Here is an 18,246-nt window from a genome sequence, read left to right as displayed (position 1 = left end):
ATTTATAACAACATTAAAAGGAACATACTTAGCCAAATATACTTAGGTATAAACTTAGCTAAAGAGGTGAAAGACTTGGATAGTTAAGACTACAAAACATTGATAAAGGAAATTAAAGAGGACACAAATAAGTGGAACGGCATCCTGTGCTCATGCATTGGAAGTACTAACATTATTAAATGTCCATACTACCCTAAACGATCTACAGATTCAATGAAATCCTTATCAAAATCCAAATGCAAATTTTTACAGAAATAGAAAAAAATTCTAAAATTGATTTGGAACCACAAAAGGCCCCAAATATCCAAAACAATTTCAAGAAAGAATAACAAAGCTGGAGGCATCACACTACCTGATTTCAAACATATTGCAAATAGTATGGTTCTGACTTAAAGACAGACATATAGACCAATGAAACAGAGTAAAGAGTCCAAAAATAAACCCACACATATATGGTCAACTGATTTTTGACAAGGCACCAAGAATACACTGTGGGGAAAGGATAGTGTCTTTAAAAACTAGTGTTGTGAAACCTGGATATCCACATGCAAAAAAATGAGATCGGACTCTTATCTTACATCATGCACAAAGATTAACTCAAAATGCATTAAAGACTTAAATGTAAGACCTGAAATTGCAAACCCCCAAAAGCAAAACAGAGGAAAAGTTTCATGGCATTGGTATTGACCATGATGTATTGGATACAACACCAAAAGCACAGGAAAAAAAAGGCAAAAATAGACAAGTAAGATTACATCTCACTAAAAACTTCTACAAAACAAAGGAAACCATTAGAAGATTTAAAAGGCAACTTAATGAAATGGAAAAAAGATTTGCAAATCACATATCTGATAAGGGGTTAATATCCAAAATATATAAGGGACTCCTACAACTCAGTAGCAAAAATCCCCACAAAACTTAATTACAAAATAGGCAAAAGACTTTAATAAACATTTCTGCAAAGATAATATACAAATGGTGAACATGTATGTGTATATGAAAAGATGTTCAACATCCCTAATAATTAGGAAAATGCAAATAAAAACCAGTTTGATATCACCTCATACCTGTTAGGATGGCAATTATAAAACAAACAAACAAAAAATAACAAGTATTGGCAGGGATCTGCAGAAGTTGGAATCTTTATGCACTGTTGGTGAGAATGTAAAATTGTGTGTCCACTATTAGAAACAGTAAGGGGATTCCCCCAAACAATAAAAATTGAATTACCATATGATGCAGCAATTTCTCTTCTGGGTATTTATCCAAAATAATTGAAATCACTATCTCAAAGAGATATCTGCACTTACATGTTCATTGCAGCATTATTCACAATAAGATATAGGAGCAAACTAAATGTAAATCCACAGATGAATGGATAAGGAAAATGTGGTATATACATACAATGGAATATTATTCAGCATCAAAAATGAAGGAAATCCTGTCACATGCTACAACAGGGAAGAAACTTGAGGACATTATGCTAAGTGAAATAGGCCAGTCATAGAAGAATAAAATACTGCGTAATTCCATTTATATGAGGTATCTTAAATAATCAAACTCATAGTAGCAGAAAGTAGAGTGGTGGATGCCAGCAGCTGGAGGGAAGGGACAATGGGAGTAGCTATTCAAGAAGTATGAGTTTCAGTTCTGCAAGATGCACAAGTTCTAGAGATCTGTCGTACAACGTTGTGCATATAGCTAACAGTACTGTATTGTACATGCAAAAATCTAAGAAGGTAGATATCATCTTTTTTTACCACAATTAAAAAAAAAAAAAAAAGAAAGAATATCCAAGTGTACCTGCTGTGCTTGTAGCAGATAGCAGATAGTTAAATAAATGTTTGATAAGTGTCAGAAAAATAGAAGTCCTAGGATTCTGGAGCACTACTATGACCTATTTTTCTGATGTCTCTTCTCCATTAGAAGAAACAGTCCCTGGCTTGTTATTGAGCTCTGGTTGAGAATGAATACCTGATCATGGGTACCAAGTGACTGTTACTTATGATGACTATTATTTTGCAATAACAAAAATATAAGTGAACATTAGCAGCAACATTCTACAATTAAATAGATATAGTATATATGAGAATAAGCCAAAGCAGGTCCAGAAAAACAAGTAAATTGTCTCTGCAGGTGGCTTAGACTTTTGTGGAACCTACCAATGCTTTTAAAACCTCTCTACAGTATTTCTGCCAGCATCACAAACCAGGGACATAGTCTTAATAAAAATCATGGTAATGATATCAACATTTTGTATGAGCAGGAAACATATTTACAGCTGAGGAAATTCCACAAAGTCTAATATCCATGGAATTTGCTGATTTTATCAGGTTCCCCATTAGGTAATGACAGCTTTTCAGGGTTTTAGCTGGGGGTTAATACCCTGTATATTTTTGGTTCTGTCTTAAAGGAGGCAGTGTATGCTTTAAATTATGGCCTGATATACGATATATTCTGTATTTCTGTTTGAATACACGGGTTACGATATCAGGGGGTTGAAAGTGGGAATGGATCCTCTAACAAGTATGCTTCCCTATTTCCCTTAGACAAGTTTGTTTTTCATTATTACAACTTGGAGACAGGCAGTTTGGAGGTTGCATTTCTCAAGAGAGCAGTGATTCCACCCAGGCATATGGACATAATTTACTTAGATTGGAAGCATGCATACCTCTTAATTATTTTGAGCTCCTCTGCATCAGAATTCACTTAGAGAAGGGCTTACTCTCCTGGCTGTGGTAATTTATCCAAAATACCAAAGATAAACTAGGTTGCCGACACATGATAAGTGTAGGCAAAATTATGCCTAGTATCCATCTCAGTACTCTGATGTCCCATAGTAAAAGTCAGTGGAAAGCTGTGGCAAACCAGTCAGACAAGACATATTTTCACATTGATTTGGAGTGGAGAAAGATTTGGATCATCCTATCAGGTAAAGAACCCTGACCAGAGGATAAACGGCATGTGGAATGTTTATGAACAAAGTAAATAAAACTATTAAGTTCAGTCTCTTGGTCATACCTAAGGTCTGAGAAAGTAAGATTTATGTATAAGTACCCTGGCTGATGGGACTTGGTTTCTGCTTTATTACCCTAGAATGAACAGTTTTATGAATGACTGCTAAGGAAAGTCCATTCTTAACCTTTTTTTAAAAAAAAATCCAAATATATGCTGCAGTTATTCTAGCTAATGCAGTTGGTATCACCCAGGAACTTTTGCCAGATGACTTCTGATGATTCTCAGGCAAAGGAAGAAACCTGTAGATGATCAGAGGGCAGAAAGGGAGAAATCAAGTGAGCAGCAGCTATAGAGCTGAAGTAAGTCAAACCAAATGGGTGCCTGCACTTGGGCAGTGTTCAGGGCCAGGGATGGCCAGCCCACCTCTCATTAGATCTTAGCTATTTGCTACATTCTAATTACCAGAAATAAATTGAGCATAGAACAAACATAAACAACTCTTCCCCAAACATAATTGTAAAAGTCAAAATGTATCCGCATGAATCACTCTTTTAGAAAGACAGCATTTAACAAACACATTTTCAGCCTTCACAAAAAAATTTGTAAAATTTATTTGCATTTTCAGTAATGTACATATTCAAGAGGAAATACCTGTATGTTCTGGTGATACAATTATTTTTAAATTGGAAGTAATTTTCGATAAACCATATTGAAATAAAAAAGAATTTCAAAAAGTTCAGTAAGCTGATAGATGTCATTTATTGCTTCAATTATATATCAAATACTGAAATTAAAACTTTAATTAGACATGTCTTTAAGTTTATGATGGGTAAAGAAAGTAAAATCTTTAATCTATTTGTTAAATTAATGCAAAGCTGAATCCAATATGAACATTTCTCTTTAGTGCTCTGCATTGATGCATGTTTACTACAACGTATCTTTGGTCAAACAGGTCTGCTAACATCTTATATCCTTGGCATAACAATTATTGATGAATTTAAATTTGTAGGCGATAGAGACTGAAAACTAATATAATAATCGTATCTTTCAGGTAAATATTTGTTTTTGACAGAAAACTACACCTTTGATTATAAATAGCAATTGTAGATTATGAGCATAATGATTTTTAAATATAATGAATTGACATTTAACTTTAAGATTATCAATTGTACTGTAAATTAAAATTTTCATAAAATTAATTTAAAATTTTCCTATATTTCTTGTTATTTTTTTCTAAAAATTATCTGTTCCCCCTTAACATATTGCTTACATTCTCTGTCCCTGAGAAAAAAATCAATGATTCAATCGATCTCTTGTTTGAAGGCAGTGCTCAGTCTCTTGCACTAAAGGGCACACAAGAATACTTGCTGACTAAAGGCAGGAATGTGGGTATGATTATCTATGTGTTTAATGGAAATTTGTAGACCTTTCATGGTGTGATGTGCCATCACAATTATTATCAATTCGTGCTCTGACCCCAGTAACACTGGGCAAGCAGAAAGACTTATTTTTATGACAAATGAAATCATTACTCTTATGATATACTAGTCTCCTGTGATGGTTTCCTAATTTGTATGTTCTAGAGGAACTTGTGAATTTTTTTCTCTGTGGTCCCTGCATCTATCAACTTTGGCTTACATTTTGTGTGTTCCCCAGGATTCAGCATATTGTCAGTCAGCATATCACTTAAGGTTAAAAATAAAGAAAAAATTGATATTATTAATAGAATAAACATAAAATTATTAGTGAACCTTTGTCAGGAATGTTTGAGGAAGAGGGTAAAGCCACCTGGGAAAAGACAGAAGAAGAATGGGACATGCCCACCAGTTAATGCTATTGTTGAATTCTAGACTTTAGCTTAAGGTAGAGAGGAATGGGAATTTTGAAAACAGGATGAAGATGTTATGTTTTCATTAAGGCCATTGTGGCTAGAATGAACAGAATTGCCCATACAAGCCTTTACCAAACTTAGAAAGATCTATTCTCTCTTTTTCTTCTTTCCTGTTTTAACAAATTTTAGACAAGAAAACAAACAACATGTTGTGACCAAGAATACAGCAGTTGCCACACAGGCCAGCAAGAACCCAATCACATCCAAAGAGTGGTACTGGAACCAGGTGAGGTCGTGGGCAGCTGGCCGCAGGTGCTTGGCTCCTTTGTGGCGCATGACAAACTCGATCCAGAAGACTGCTCGGTCCAGGGGCTTTACAGGCTGATCATGGTGAATCCTTGATAACCTCATAGCATTCTCTTTATAACTGGTAGGCAAAAACAAACAAAAACATAGAAATTATAGAGCTTTTGTTTTCATTAAAAGTAAGTATACGATACATGATATACGCTATGCAAGCCAAAAGCCATAGGTATGTTGAGAAAAACATTTTAATTCTTGCTGTGACATGAAATTTGCTGGTCGCATAGCATGTTAAGAGTTGTGAAAGAGGGGTGTGGAAGATATATATTCTTAACGGAATGTGGTAAAATGCAAACGTACAAAAAAGATGGAATAAGTCAGTTGTAAATGTATAGCCTCATTTTTCCAAGAAGGAATTTTGGTATTGTGTGAATTATAGTTTCCAGGACTGTTCCAGACCAAGACTCTGAATAACCCTATTTTGAGAGAAAATACCCATTAGAGAGTCCATAAGCATGGCCTCTAATGTCAGACTAACTAATGATGACAGAAACAGAAACTGATAGTCAACAGTAGTGAGACATTTTTGCAATGTCTGAGATCTTGACACTGTGATAATCCCTCCATTGTGCACACCTGTGCCTTTGTGATGCAAAAGACAGTGTCTATATATTGGCAGTGTCAAGATTGGATGAAGATATTAAGGTAATTTTAGAAATGACAAGGACACGGGTTTTGAGTTTTTAAGGTAAATAGAAATATCTCACTAGCATAAAGCCCATAATCAATGTGGCACCACAAGAGCAATAGTTAACAACTCTAATAGTCTCTCAAACAACAATAGTTATAGGTATGTCTTCAAAAGGCATGTTCTGTCTTCACTGGAGATTTCTTGGTGGCTGAGCCAGAATTAGTATGTTTACCTTTGGTTTTGTGTTAGAGATAAAAGTTCCAACCTGGAGACATGAAGATGACAGAAGGTAGAGATGTGAAGAGATGTCCTGGTGCAAGTTGGACATTGTTGGGATCAGAGAAGAAGAAATGTAATCATCATTCACCAGTGAACATGGTACACAACATCCAGCAGCAAGAGGTAATTTACTTGTGTTTTTTTTTTGTGCACAGTGAGAAAGAATAGTCATACTCTCTCTTTTTTGTCTGTTTGTTTGTTTTGTTTTTTGTTGTTGTTTTCATACTCTCTTTCAACCGGATTGAAATATAGGTAGGACTAGAAGAGTAGTTACACAAGTTTCATCCTAATACATTTTAGGCAAACTACAGTGGTGATAAGAGACTCTCTGTCCAAATCATATTTTTATTCAAGGTTTTCTCCATTTATAGATAGAGATTTAAAATTTGAAATGTGCATATACTTGACAGATACACTTGCACATGTGAATACAAATAAAAATACAGTAAGCTTTCCTACAAATGAGATAAGATAAAATATGACTATGCCCATTAAGATGATTACTTAATATTTGTTGTACACTGTTTTATGACTGTTATGTTAAAATATTATGAAATTGCTATGGTTTATGTATTTAAATGTAATCTTCGTGTTCCTTAATTCCTTTAAGGAATAAGAAAATGGAATATAAATACATTATATACATACTCTACACTAAACACTTTTGTTCCCAGATAATTTCAGACTTGAATTAAGTTTAGGGTTAAAGTTAAGGTATTTTTAAAATAAGTAATTTCAGGTATTTTCCTGGGAAATTCTAAGAGTATAATTTTTTCACATCAATAGTTTTCAAATCAACAAGAAAATTTAGTAAGCCTTCTATAAAACGAAGTAGAATTTTTAAAAATTACAGAATTTACCTACTCTGATATTTAGTAAAATGAACCAAATTATCAGCAATTAACAACTTGGTAATAGCCTAATAGATTAGACATCAAGATCATCATTTATGAGAAACAAAAGATCATAGTAAGCCTTGCTGAAACTCCTAACCTCCCTTTCCAGATCCTGAGGATAGCTATAATATTCTGAAATTTATGATTTGAATATGTATCTTAACAAAAATCTTTTGACTGCAATGTGAGTGGGAGGGGAAAATGGACCACCAGGGCTGACTTTTTAGGATGAGTTCAAGGCAGATATTGAGTGTCTTCCCTTTTGGAAATGAATACATTGACCACTTTGTCTAGAAAACCTTGCTGCTAGGGTTTTAACAGATGGTTTTTCACAGACTAGTTCCACTAAAAAGAGCTGCAAAAAATTCCATTTAAGTTTACCTTCTCTCCTACCTCCTAAATTGCAGGTTTCAGTAATGTGAATGGAATATTACAACTATCCTTCAAGTTTTGCCTCTGAATAAAAATAATTGAGTCTGAGATAAACTGGAAACAAATTTTAAAATAAGGTATTTATACAAATGTGGAGCAAATAGTGAAAGCAAGATGAAAAACATGACAGCAACTTACACAGTATTGGGGAAAAGAACATAAAAATAACGGACTTAGAATGTAATTAGGCATAATACATAATTCAAAAGAAGAGGAAAGTTTGAGTAGAGTAAGAATGTGAGAGTTATGAATAAGAGCTCGAGGATCAGATTATGAAACAAGAGGAGGTAACAAAAGACAAGGTGAGCTATTGAAATTAGTTGTTAAAAATAGCACTTTAAAGGATTAATAAGAAAATTACAAATAGCAAGCAATGTTCATGAAAAAGTGAATTTACTAATTTATGGACTATTTGATGGAATCTCAGTAAATTAAGAAAAGCAAAAAATGATTAGAACAGTTAGAAAATAATAGAGAAAGAAAACAAACTCAAATATTTTAACATAGGGAATATTAAAATCTGATGTCCCTGAAATAAAGTTTAAAAATGGAACTAAAAGACATTTTAATAAACAAAAAAAATTAATTTCTGAAAAGAAAAATTGAATAATTTTCATCCTAGATTAACAGTGGTAAAAGAACACACTATAATCCCAGAAAAATGTAGAAAACAAATGGTAAGGATATACCAGGTTTAAGTTTCTGTATTTAAAAAATACTATTTCCAGGCTGAACAAGAAACTCTTAAAAAGTAATACTGATCAGAAAGTCCTCAAAACCCTACAGCAGCATTTAAAGCCAGAAGATCATAAGTAACCCTGCACAGTTCAAAAGGAAAGAAAGTGAGATCTAAGTATGTTATATTCAGATAGGTGTCATCCTCCCATCAAGGCAATGAGCAAATATTGTTAACTGTGATTTCAGGGAGTCCACAACTCTTTGATGAAAGAAAATTCCACATGAAGCATTCAGTTAAGAATGAATTCAAAATATTTTGAAGAACCTCTGATTCAATGGTGAACATTGATTCTCTTAAAATATGTGAGAAGATTGAATTACTGTGAGAAAAATAAGTGCCATAAATATTGACAAATCAAAAATTTAAGTAATATATATTAGAGATGAGATAACTTCCAATTCAACTATTAGTGGCTAAAATTAAAACACATTGTTAAAAATAAACACTATGTATATATATATTAATTCTCAACCTTGGTGAGACCTTTCAGAGAAAAATATTAAGATATAATGATCTGTATCTAAAGTTCATATAGTTTATAAATGTAGTTTACAAATTTATTTTATCTTTAGCTGAATCAGATAAAATTTAAAATTTTGTTTAAAAATACATATATAGTATCAATCAATATTTATAAAATTATTGACTACTCTAACGACTCCTCCCTGTATATATGCATATACTGATTAATGATATACACAGAGTGTTAACAATGATTATTTTTGAATGATCAATATTGGGTGAATTATCACTTCCATTTTTGTACTTACTGAATGGTTATAATATTTAAATAAACATATATATTTATTTATAAAATAAGCAGATTATCCAGAAAAATAGCTAAGAATTTATGTAATCACCAACATTATTTATTTTGAAAAAACATTAATAGAATATTTGAAATCTTAGTTTGTTTTTTCATCTCAATCACTTCAGCAATTTGGGAAATGAAATAATAAAATAGTTTTTAAATGGTCATGTTATAGTTCTTATTTGAAAATACACTAGTTAGAAATGCATGAAACATTGGACATTTTTGAGTATGCTGGGGAGCATAATTAATGACAAGCCTTTAAAGGTAGTAGTACTTACGAAGGTTCATTAATGACTGTTCTCAAGGCGTTGAGCAAATCTGCACTTCTCATTGTGTTTATGTCCACCTCCACAGCCGCTCCTTTGGCCTTCATGTGAGCAATGTTGTCAGGCTGATCAGCAAACATGGGAACTCCCACCATAGGCACCCCATGATAGATAGCTTCATAGATCCCATTGGTTCCACCATGAGTGATAAAACCTTTTGCTTTGGGATGACCTAGTTTGGGGATTGGATGAGAAGCGGTGAGGATTTCATGATACATGATACATTAACAGAATTTCAGAGAGAGATGGGGAAAAAACTATTGGATAACTCAATGAAGAAGGCAGTGTTTTCTACAAAAGCCAAGAACATGGGGAATTGCTATCTCAGAAAATCGTGATGCCTGAAAAAGGTGGAATTAACTTCCTCTGCGTTGTCTAGAAAGACTTACTGAGGAGGTCATATCAGAACCGAAATTGAAACTTGAAGAGTGATGAGAGTCTTAACTGAAGATTCTCTTTTATGAACCAGAGTAAGCATCAATCTATGAAATTAAGGGCCAATTCTTTAATTATATCTGCTTTAAAACTGCAAGTAAAATGTGGAAATTTAAATATTTAAAATGTTTATTGAATTTACTTGCTGTTAAACAGTTACTTGCCCATCATCCAACTGTACAGCTTTTTTTTCTTGGTCTTACCAAGAAGATCATTCTGTGGTATCCAGTCATAGAGCCGAGTATTGGCTCCTAATGTGGCCGGTTTCTTTCCTTTGTATCTCCATAAAACCTGTGGAAGACAATGCTTTAATTTTTCAAGTAAAAACACAAAATTAAGGCATTTTAAGGCCATAGAGTTATTTAGAAATCATATAGTCCATCTTAGTTTTTTTTTTTGACTATTTGAAAGCCTGTGTTGAGGTATTACATGAAGCATACAGAAGTTCATAAAAAGTTCAAACAACTGATGTTCACTTATATCTGTTACAGCAGTTAACTTTAAGTCATAAACAAAAGAATATTGTGAAGAAAGTTTTTCAAGAAAAAGTATACTAAAATCTGAAAACAGCAAATACCACTTGATGTTCTGAAAGGAGAAAAATTATAATTTGTAAGTTTTATTAATTTAAGAAACATAGATTGGGTTCTAAATAATTTGTTGGATATTCAAGATATAATATATCATATTTAAATCTATAACCATTATTTTGTTTTCAGATATTTTATAGCTGGTATGAGCACAGATTACTTTTCTTGCATAAAAATATAATTGAATAGAGAGGGTCATGAGCATAATGTCCTTCCTTATTTCTTTGTATTTTGAGAGGAATTGATAAATGAGAGAAAAGTGAAGTTTGCTTCCCTCCCTGACAAGCTCCAAGGCATGACAGTTGTATTCCACATGCTTCAGATAGCTCTTGCTTTCTTGGAATCAACTCTGGGCCTCAATTCCCAAATGGGGACAAGTCCAAACATTTTTCACTTTCATCTTCTGTTTCAGTTATTTGTGAAACTGATCCAGGTTGCATAGTAGTTTATCAAGGAAGATTTTATTCTAAGCAGAGCTGCAGTTCTCTGTGCCTAACAGGCTGAAGATCCAGTGGAGAATCTGATGGTGGAAACCGGCAGCTCTTTTCTAGGGACAGGATAGAGGGGTTTTTTTTCAGGTAGCCTAAAAGGCTGACTCTCTTGTTCCCCAGGCTATGGCTCCAAGGACTCAGGCGCGTCCCAGGCAGGAAACCAGGCATGACTGGAGCAGAGCATCACCACTGTCATCAGTAAAGAGTCTGGGACATTGACATATTGAATGACTTAACATCCCAGCCAGGCGGGTGTGAGGGGTGCACATGTCCTCCAAATTCTGAGTTCTAAGCATCCTGTTCTGCCCTCAATGGCCGGCAGGTGGTGCACAAACCCGCCCTTTCTTAGCCCATCCTCCTTTATGTGACAGTTGAGAGGAACATACAAAAGAGGTAGTTTGCAAACGTTGAGAGATAAGGTAAAACTGTTTGCCTTTACCTTTTTTGAAAGGGCTTGTACTAATAGTCTATTAAATATAGTATTATTGCTTAAAAGCTTTTGGAAGTGAGATTGTGTGTGAAGAAATAGAAAATAAATAGGACTAGTTTAGGCAGAATATGAGGGTTAAAAAGCATTAAAACGAACATGAATACTACGTAACTTTACTTGTCATGAGGCCATCCTAGTTCTTAAGTTTCAAATGTAATGTTTTCCAAAAATATAATTAGCTTTAAAATTTTTTTGGCTGCTTTTCGGATGATTTGTTGTCTTTCTGCCCTCCCTCCCTTCCTTCCTCCTTTTTTCTTTCTTTCTTTCTTCCTTCCTTCCTGCCTTCCTTCCTTTCTCTCTCTCTTTTTCTCTCTTTCTCCCTTTTTTGTTTTTGAGGGGGAATGAAATAGAGGATTTGTTTATACTCTATTATTTAATGAAGTATGTTGTTAGGATGCTAACATTTTGTTACATAATTTTTTTTCTTTCTTCTTTTTTCTTTTCTGTATGACGATTTTCAGATTAAATACTAATAGGTGGCAAACTTTAACAGAAAAGTTTAAAAATAAAAATCCAGAGTTTTGACAGGCCTAAATAGTACACTTACAATTATAGAGTTTTACGTACTTTAATATAAAAATATAAAGAGACAGGGTATTTTGTGAATGGAAGTATATAAAGAGTAGAAATCTAGAATTAACAAAATTAAAGTTAATTGAATGTCATAAATTAGAAAATATATACTGTTTGACAATAACATTAGGATCTTTAATTGTTTTAACTGTAGAAAATTTATTTTAGAAAGATTAGGCTTCTATTTCTAAACCAACTATACTTTAATTGAATCCTAATAAAGCCTAGAAATATAAAGTATATTCTTGAACATGATTCTACTCTACTGTATGTGTAATCTCTCTTTTCCTGGACCTTGAAGCTAACACACTTTAGAACTTTTGGGAAGAGTCAGTGCAAGTCATAAGGTTTCAAAGAGTAAAAGGTTATTAGAATCTTAACATTTTCATCTCTATTTCATTGAAAATAAGTGACTTCATAAAAAGATGTATTTTCATAGTAATGCGAAGTCTCAGTAGGCAAATGGTAAAATGTGCCCAAAATACATTTTAATGTTTTGAGACATTTTTACTTAAAGGTGGTGCCAGTTCTGCTCGGTGTATGATGAGTTACAACTTCCATCTAGAAAGAGTACTATTAACCACACACTCTCTCCAGTTGGCAGAACGGCTGCCCACCACGACTGGAGTTTGTACTAACCTTCTGTGGAATCTGGGCAAGGGCTGAGGCAATGAGATTGGCTTTTTCTTCTGTGAGGTTTTTGACCATTGACCCCAGAGAAAACACCACAATACCATCTTCGCCGGAACTTTGGACAAATTCTTCCATTTCCTGCAGAGATAAAATTCTCTCTCTTACACAAGTGCAGGATCACAGGGGGAAAAAGGCTCTCCTACATTTCTAAATAGGCAGACTCAAGAGAAGTGTCAGGGACATTGTTAGACTGATTCTGTCTTCTGCCACATAGAACCATCTAGTCTCTTTAAGAGGAAATGTATTTCTGAAAACTACGGCTTAAATATATAATGAGTGATTACACATAAAGACATGGAACCAAACCATTATACAAAATGAATAGGCGATAAGAGGCAGATGTTCTCATGGTACATGGAACTATTACTCCCAAGGCTTAATTTTATGAACCAACAGAGCTGTTTGCAAACTTGTAAAAATATTCCTTGGAAGGAAGCCCAAAGAAGGGTACTGAATGAGGCTTTTAAAATTTTTAGCATGCCAGTTTACATCCAATAAATTATGAATAACTTGATCTAACTTCCTGTTACACGTTCAGAATATTTTTCTCATGTTTATTATTTCCCTGATTAATAGGGCTAAAAAAGATTTTTTAAGAAATGGTATATATAGTAATATATTTGAAAAGATGATAATGCAGTTAAATTCCTGCTACAATCATGATAACACTTATGAGACAGTGTTTTTCTGCCTTCCCACAAGAGTGTTACACTAGCTGCGTGCCCAAAATTTAAGCCTTAGCACAGATTCTCTGCAAATAAAATTCTCTTGATCATCACTTACAGTTGTGCAAACTAGGCATAGCAAAGTCTGGGATTGGGGTCTTTCACATAATCTACGTAAATGTCACCCTCTAGAGATATGTCATCTCTTTGTAACTATTCATGGTCACCCTGCAATCACTATGTTTCTCAGTTTAAGGCTAGTAAAATTACAAGGGGAAGAACAATGCCATAAATGAAAGTAGACTGCTATTTTTACTTAGTTAATGTTAAGAGAATATCTGATGTCCCAGGAATTGGTATTTTACCATTTTGATTCAACTCCCTAAACAGATAGTGATTGAATAAAAAAACATTACACACACACACACACATATGCAGGCACATATACACACAGGTATATTAAGACTTACACACTTACCTGTTTGATTTGGATTCTTGATTTAACTCTCATTTCTTTTCTATTCTGTGTATCCAGTGACTGGCATAATTCTTTCATCAGAGATATAAGCCAAGATTAGTATTGCCCAAATATCTATATTAATAATTGGGTTTGGGATGGAATAATTTTCCCATCTTGTGAAACATGTCTGAGTCATTTTGGTGAAATTGTCTGCATGTGAAAAGTGGGGTTGGAAGGATAAACACAATAATGTGGCAAGGTATTACCTAATGAGCCATGGGATATGTCCTATCTCTTTCTGTACCTTTATTTATTTTAGATATTGGTTTACTATCTCCAGTAATAACACTCAATAGAGCTTGTCTTCAGCTATACCTTAGTTGGTATGAAAAGCATATTCAGAATCCTGAAGTAAAGTTTTAAACTTCAATATCCATCTTACTCTAAACAGAAATCAAGAACTCTCCTGGGAACACCGTTTAACCTGCTATCTTCTACAGAGATTATGTTTGTTTACCCACAACCCAAGCAAATGAATATCTGTCTCTCCACTGCCTATTGATAAAGATAAATACAATATTCTTACTGTATTTACCTATTATTCTCCTTTGTTTCTCAATATTGTTTTCTTCCAATATTTCTGGCAGTCCATATTTATTCTTTGATAACATTGGAATATGGGTATATGATTTTCTTTTTTACTCCCAAAAACCCCCTGATATCATGGTCATAAAGAACCAGTTCAGCGTTTGGATTTCTCAGTTTTATGATTTCTACTTTATGTTGATGACTCCCAATTTATTTCTAATGCTCTCTGCTGAGACTGAAACCTTGTATTAACAGATGATTTCTAGAAATCCCCACCTGAAAACTCTTTAGACTTCTTAAAGTGAATTTGAAATTGAACTCATCATTGCCATCTCAAAAAACTTTTTCAACTAACTGTTTCCTGGCTCAGTAAATCTCATTGCTCTCCAAGAGGCCCTGTCTGATTCCATGTCTTCCATCAACACTTAACTTCTTCTTACTGACCAAAGCCTGTCAGTAAGAGTCTGCCAAGACTCACGAAAGCATCTTTATCACTCAAATGATTGTAGTAAATGTCCCTATTCATAACTCTATCCTGCTTGTTAGGAAGACTACAGCAGTCTTCTTAGTGATTTCCAAGGCTCTAGCTTCCTGTTCTTCAATCCAATATCTATACAATGGACACAATGATATTTTTAACATGTCAGTTGGCAGACTTCATTCTCTGCTTAAATATTAAAGTAAAGTAAAAAGAAAGTAATATCATTCGTAAAAGACCCCTATGATTTTGAAAATAGATTTGGTGTAGCAAGCTGAAGACATCCAGCAGCATAGCTCTGTTATTGACACTGTAAGCTTTAAGGGAAAATCAGGATTTTATCATGAGGTACAAAAAAGCCCTCCACTGTAATAGACCTACCTTAGGTAATGGTTTGGCAGGTTTACAATGCAATCCTCCTACAAACTCAAAATTAGGTAAGTATGGACGAGGAAATTCAAAATCCCAATATGTCCTGATTAGCCAAATTTCCGCTTTCCCCATAGTCTCACATAACGTAGTGGGTCTTCCTGGAGAAAATGAAGAAAGTTGGCTAGAAGTTATTAGCATAAATATTTGCTGGGGAAAAATTGTGCCACTAATTTTCTGATGTGCTATTAAGGAAAAAAATAAATCTAGTTTCTCTAGATTACTTATCACGTCTAGATGTTAAAAGGAAAGGGAATTTAAAGTAATAAGGAAGGAGGCAGAAAGGGAGGGAAGGAAGAAAGGAAAGAGAATAGGAAGGAAGAGAGGAAGGTGGGAGGTGGGAAGGAGGGAGAAAGAATGTTTGAGTAGTGAAAGAACAGTAATATGTAAAATAAAAATAAAATCAATAAAATCAAATAAAAATAAAATTCTTTCACAAAAATAAGTTCTTTCAGGAAATAAATTCAATCAAAAATTTTAGCCACAACTCCAAGTACTGATGGATTTAATACTCACTGTTTTTCTCCAATTAAAGGACAGATGACAGATTAGCCCCAACATATTAACACCAAATCAATTCTCAGTGGTTTTCTAATTTCCAGTCAGGACTGTATTTCTACCTTTCAGCTTGTTACAATTCCTGGTTCACTCGTATTGTTGAAGAATCCCACCAATATCAGTTTACCTTATCTTGCTGAGTCAAATCTCATCACTAGTGGCAAATAATGATTTGCCATTATTTTCTCAGTGGGAAATCCCTGAGTAATTTATACCTAATACAACCCCCTTTGGAATGTAGAGTACACATGTATGCATTATTAATATCACACACTTATTTTAGTGTTAACTTTAAATGATGTTTTTTGAAAGGAACAGATTCTAAGTATTCATTTTAGGAGATTTGTGGAGAAGAACGAGTATTTGCAAATTACCAAGTCAATCATTCGTATACACAGAAAACGTGTTTTGCATCTAAGTAAAGAAAAATTCAGATGAGAATGTTCCTTTCTTAAGGATTCTATTCAGAATTGGTGATCATGTATACCCCAGGTTGGATAGCCTCTTTTTAGAATCATTACTACTTTGTAGTGCTTGGATATATGTCTGAAGTTATATAGGCAATGATTTAACTTGATAATAAAGAAGAAATTTCCAAGGACACTCAGCTTGAAATTGCCAGAGACTGGATGAGAACAGTGCCTCACAGTTTCCCACCAATATGTTATTGTTCTTTAGATGTCTTGTTCCATACGTGTGACATCCTGCCTTGATTACTAAGTCCTTAGGTGAAATTATTGTGTAAACCTGTAGACCACATTTTAAGAAAGACCTAGCTTAAAGTATTCACTAAAATTCTATATTTGAAACAGTTATGCCCAGTATGAAATACAAAGCCAATCAAATGTGAGGAGAACAAAACTGAGCAAAAGTATGCAAAAGTTGTTAAATACTTTCATAAAACATTCTAAATGTTATGCTGAGGACTTGTAAAACAAAAATATGGAATTAAACTTTACCACCAATCTTTTTCCTATAGTTATATTATTACGCAAAATGAGTTATGAACACAGTGGAAAATTATATAAATAATTGATAAATGGCCATTAAATTTGAATTACCATGTAAATATTGTTATTGTTTGAATCTATTACCTTAATCCTACATGGTGAGTCTACTGAGATGCCTTTCAATTTCAAAGAATTCTTAGAGGTAGCCTGAATGTATGGCAAAAGGCTTGATGTAGGTGAGTTGGATGGAGGGAATTCAGCAGAGGACAGTTACCAATCTCTCGGTGGTAAGTCATGCAAGCTGCAGATATCAATCTAGAAATAACTTTTCTAGGCTCCTTAGCTTATTCATTTCTTTCAAAGGCATGTGAGAAAACTAATATGCATAATTTCTGTATCACTTTTTAAAAATTAATACTTTACTTTTTTAGAGCAATTTTTGGATCACAGCAAAACTGAGGGGAAAGTGGAGATATCTCCCACGTACCCTTGTCTTCACACATGCATAGACTCCCTCAGTATCAACATCTCCCAACAGAATCGTACGTTTGTTGCAATTGATGAACCCACACTGAAACATTATAATCATCCAAAGTCTGTGGTTTACATTATAATTAACTCCTAGTATTATAAATTCTGTGGTTTTGGACAAATAATAAAGACATGATCAATCATTATGGTATCATACAGAGTATTTTCACTACCCCAAAATTCTTTTGTGCTCTGCCTATAAATCCCCCACCCCCATCTAACCCCCTAGCAACCACTGATTTTTTTTTTTTATGGTCTCCACAGTTTTGCCTTTCCCAGAATGTCAGAGTTTGAATCGTACAGTAGGTAGACTTTTCAGATTGGATTTTTTCCTTAATAATAGGGACTTAAGGTTCTTCCATTGTTCCATGTCTCTTTGTGGCTCAATAACTCATTTTTTAGAGCTGAATAATATTCCTTTGTTTGGATCTGCAACTTAATTGCTTCCAAGTTTATCCATTCACCTACTGAAGGGCAACGTGATTGCTTCCAAGTTTTGCCAATTACGAATAAAACTTCTATAAATATCCACGTGCACATTTTCGTGTAAACATGTTTTTAACTCTTTTAGTTAAATACCAAGGAGTGTGGTAGTATGGTAAGAGTATGTTTACTTTTATAAGAAACCACCAAAGTGTTTCCCAAGTGGCTGTACCATTTTACATTCCCACTAGCAATAAGGAGAGTTCCTGTTCCACAACTTTCCAGCTTTTGGTGTTGTCAGTGTTTTGCATTTTGACCATTCTAATAGCTGTGTAGTGGTATCTCATTATTATTTTAATTTGCATTTCCCTCAAAACAAATGACATGGAGCATCTTTTTATATACTTATTTGCCAACTATATATCTCCTTTGTGCAGTATCTGTTACTGTCTTTGGTCTACTTTGTAATCAGGTTTCATGATGTCTTCTTGTGGAGTTTTTAAGTGTTTTTAAAAAACAGTTTGGATAACAGTTCTTTATCAGACCTGTCTTTTGCAAATATTCTCTCCCAGTCTGTGCCTTGTCTTTTCATTCTCTTGACATTGTCTTTCACAGAGCAGAAT

At 33.9% G+C, this 18,246-nt stretch overlaps 1 protein-coding gene across 1 annotated transcript in view; it reads right to left on the bottom strand.

Moving 5' to 3' along the window:
• Positions 1-3,693: 3,693 nt before the first annotated feature.
• The window catches only part of LOC309627947 (UDP-glucuronosyltransferase 2A2-like), a 57,316-nt gene continuing 42,763 nt past the window's right edge, over positions 3,694-18,246 (bottom strand). Inside the window, 5 exon segments of the mRNA XM_082390355.1 lie at positions 3,694-5,216; positions 9,222-9,441; positions 9,908-9,995; positions 12,488-12,619; positions 15,114-15,262. Of these exon segments, the coding sequence (XP_082246481.1) occupies positions 4,937-5,216; positions 9,222-9,441; positions 9,908-9,995; positions 12,488-12,619; positions 15,114-15,262 (869 nt within the window). The 3' untranslated portion in view covers positions 3,694-4,936.

Source organism: Balaenoptera borealis, assembly GCF_965194805.1.
Source record: "Balaenoptera borealis genome assembly, chromosome: 4".
NCBI classification, from domain to species: domain Eukaryota; kingdom Metazoa; phylum Chordata; class Mammalia; order Artiodactyla; family Balaenopteridae; genus Balaenoptera; species Balaenoptera borealis.
The sequence above is the reverse complement of the archived record's forward strand: the minus strand, read 5'-3'. Positions and strand labels throughout refer to the sequence as shown.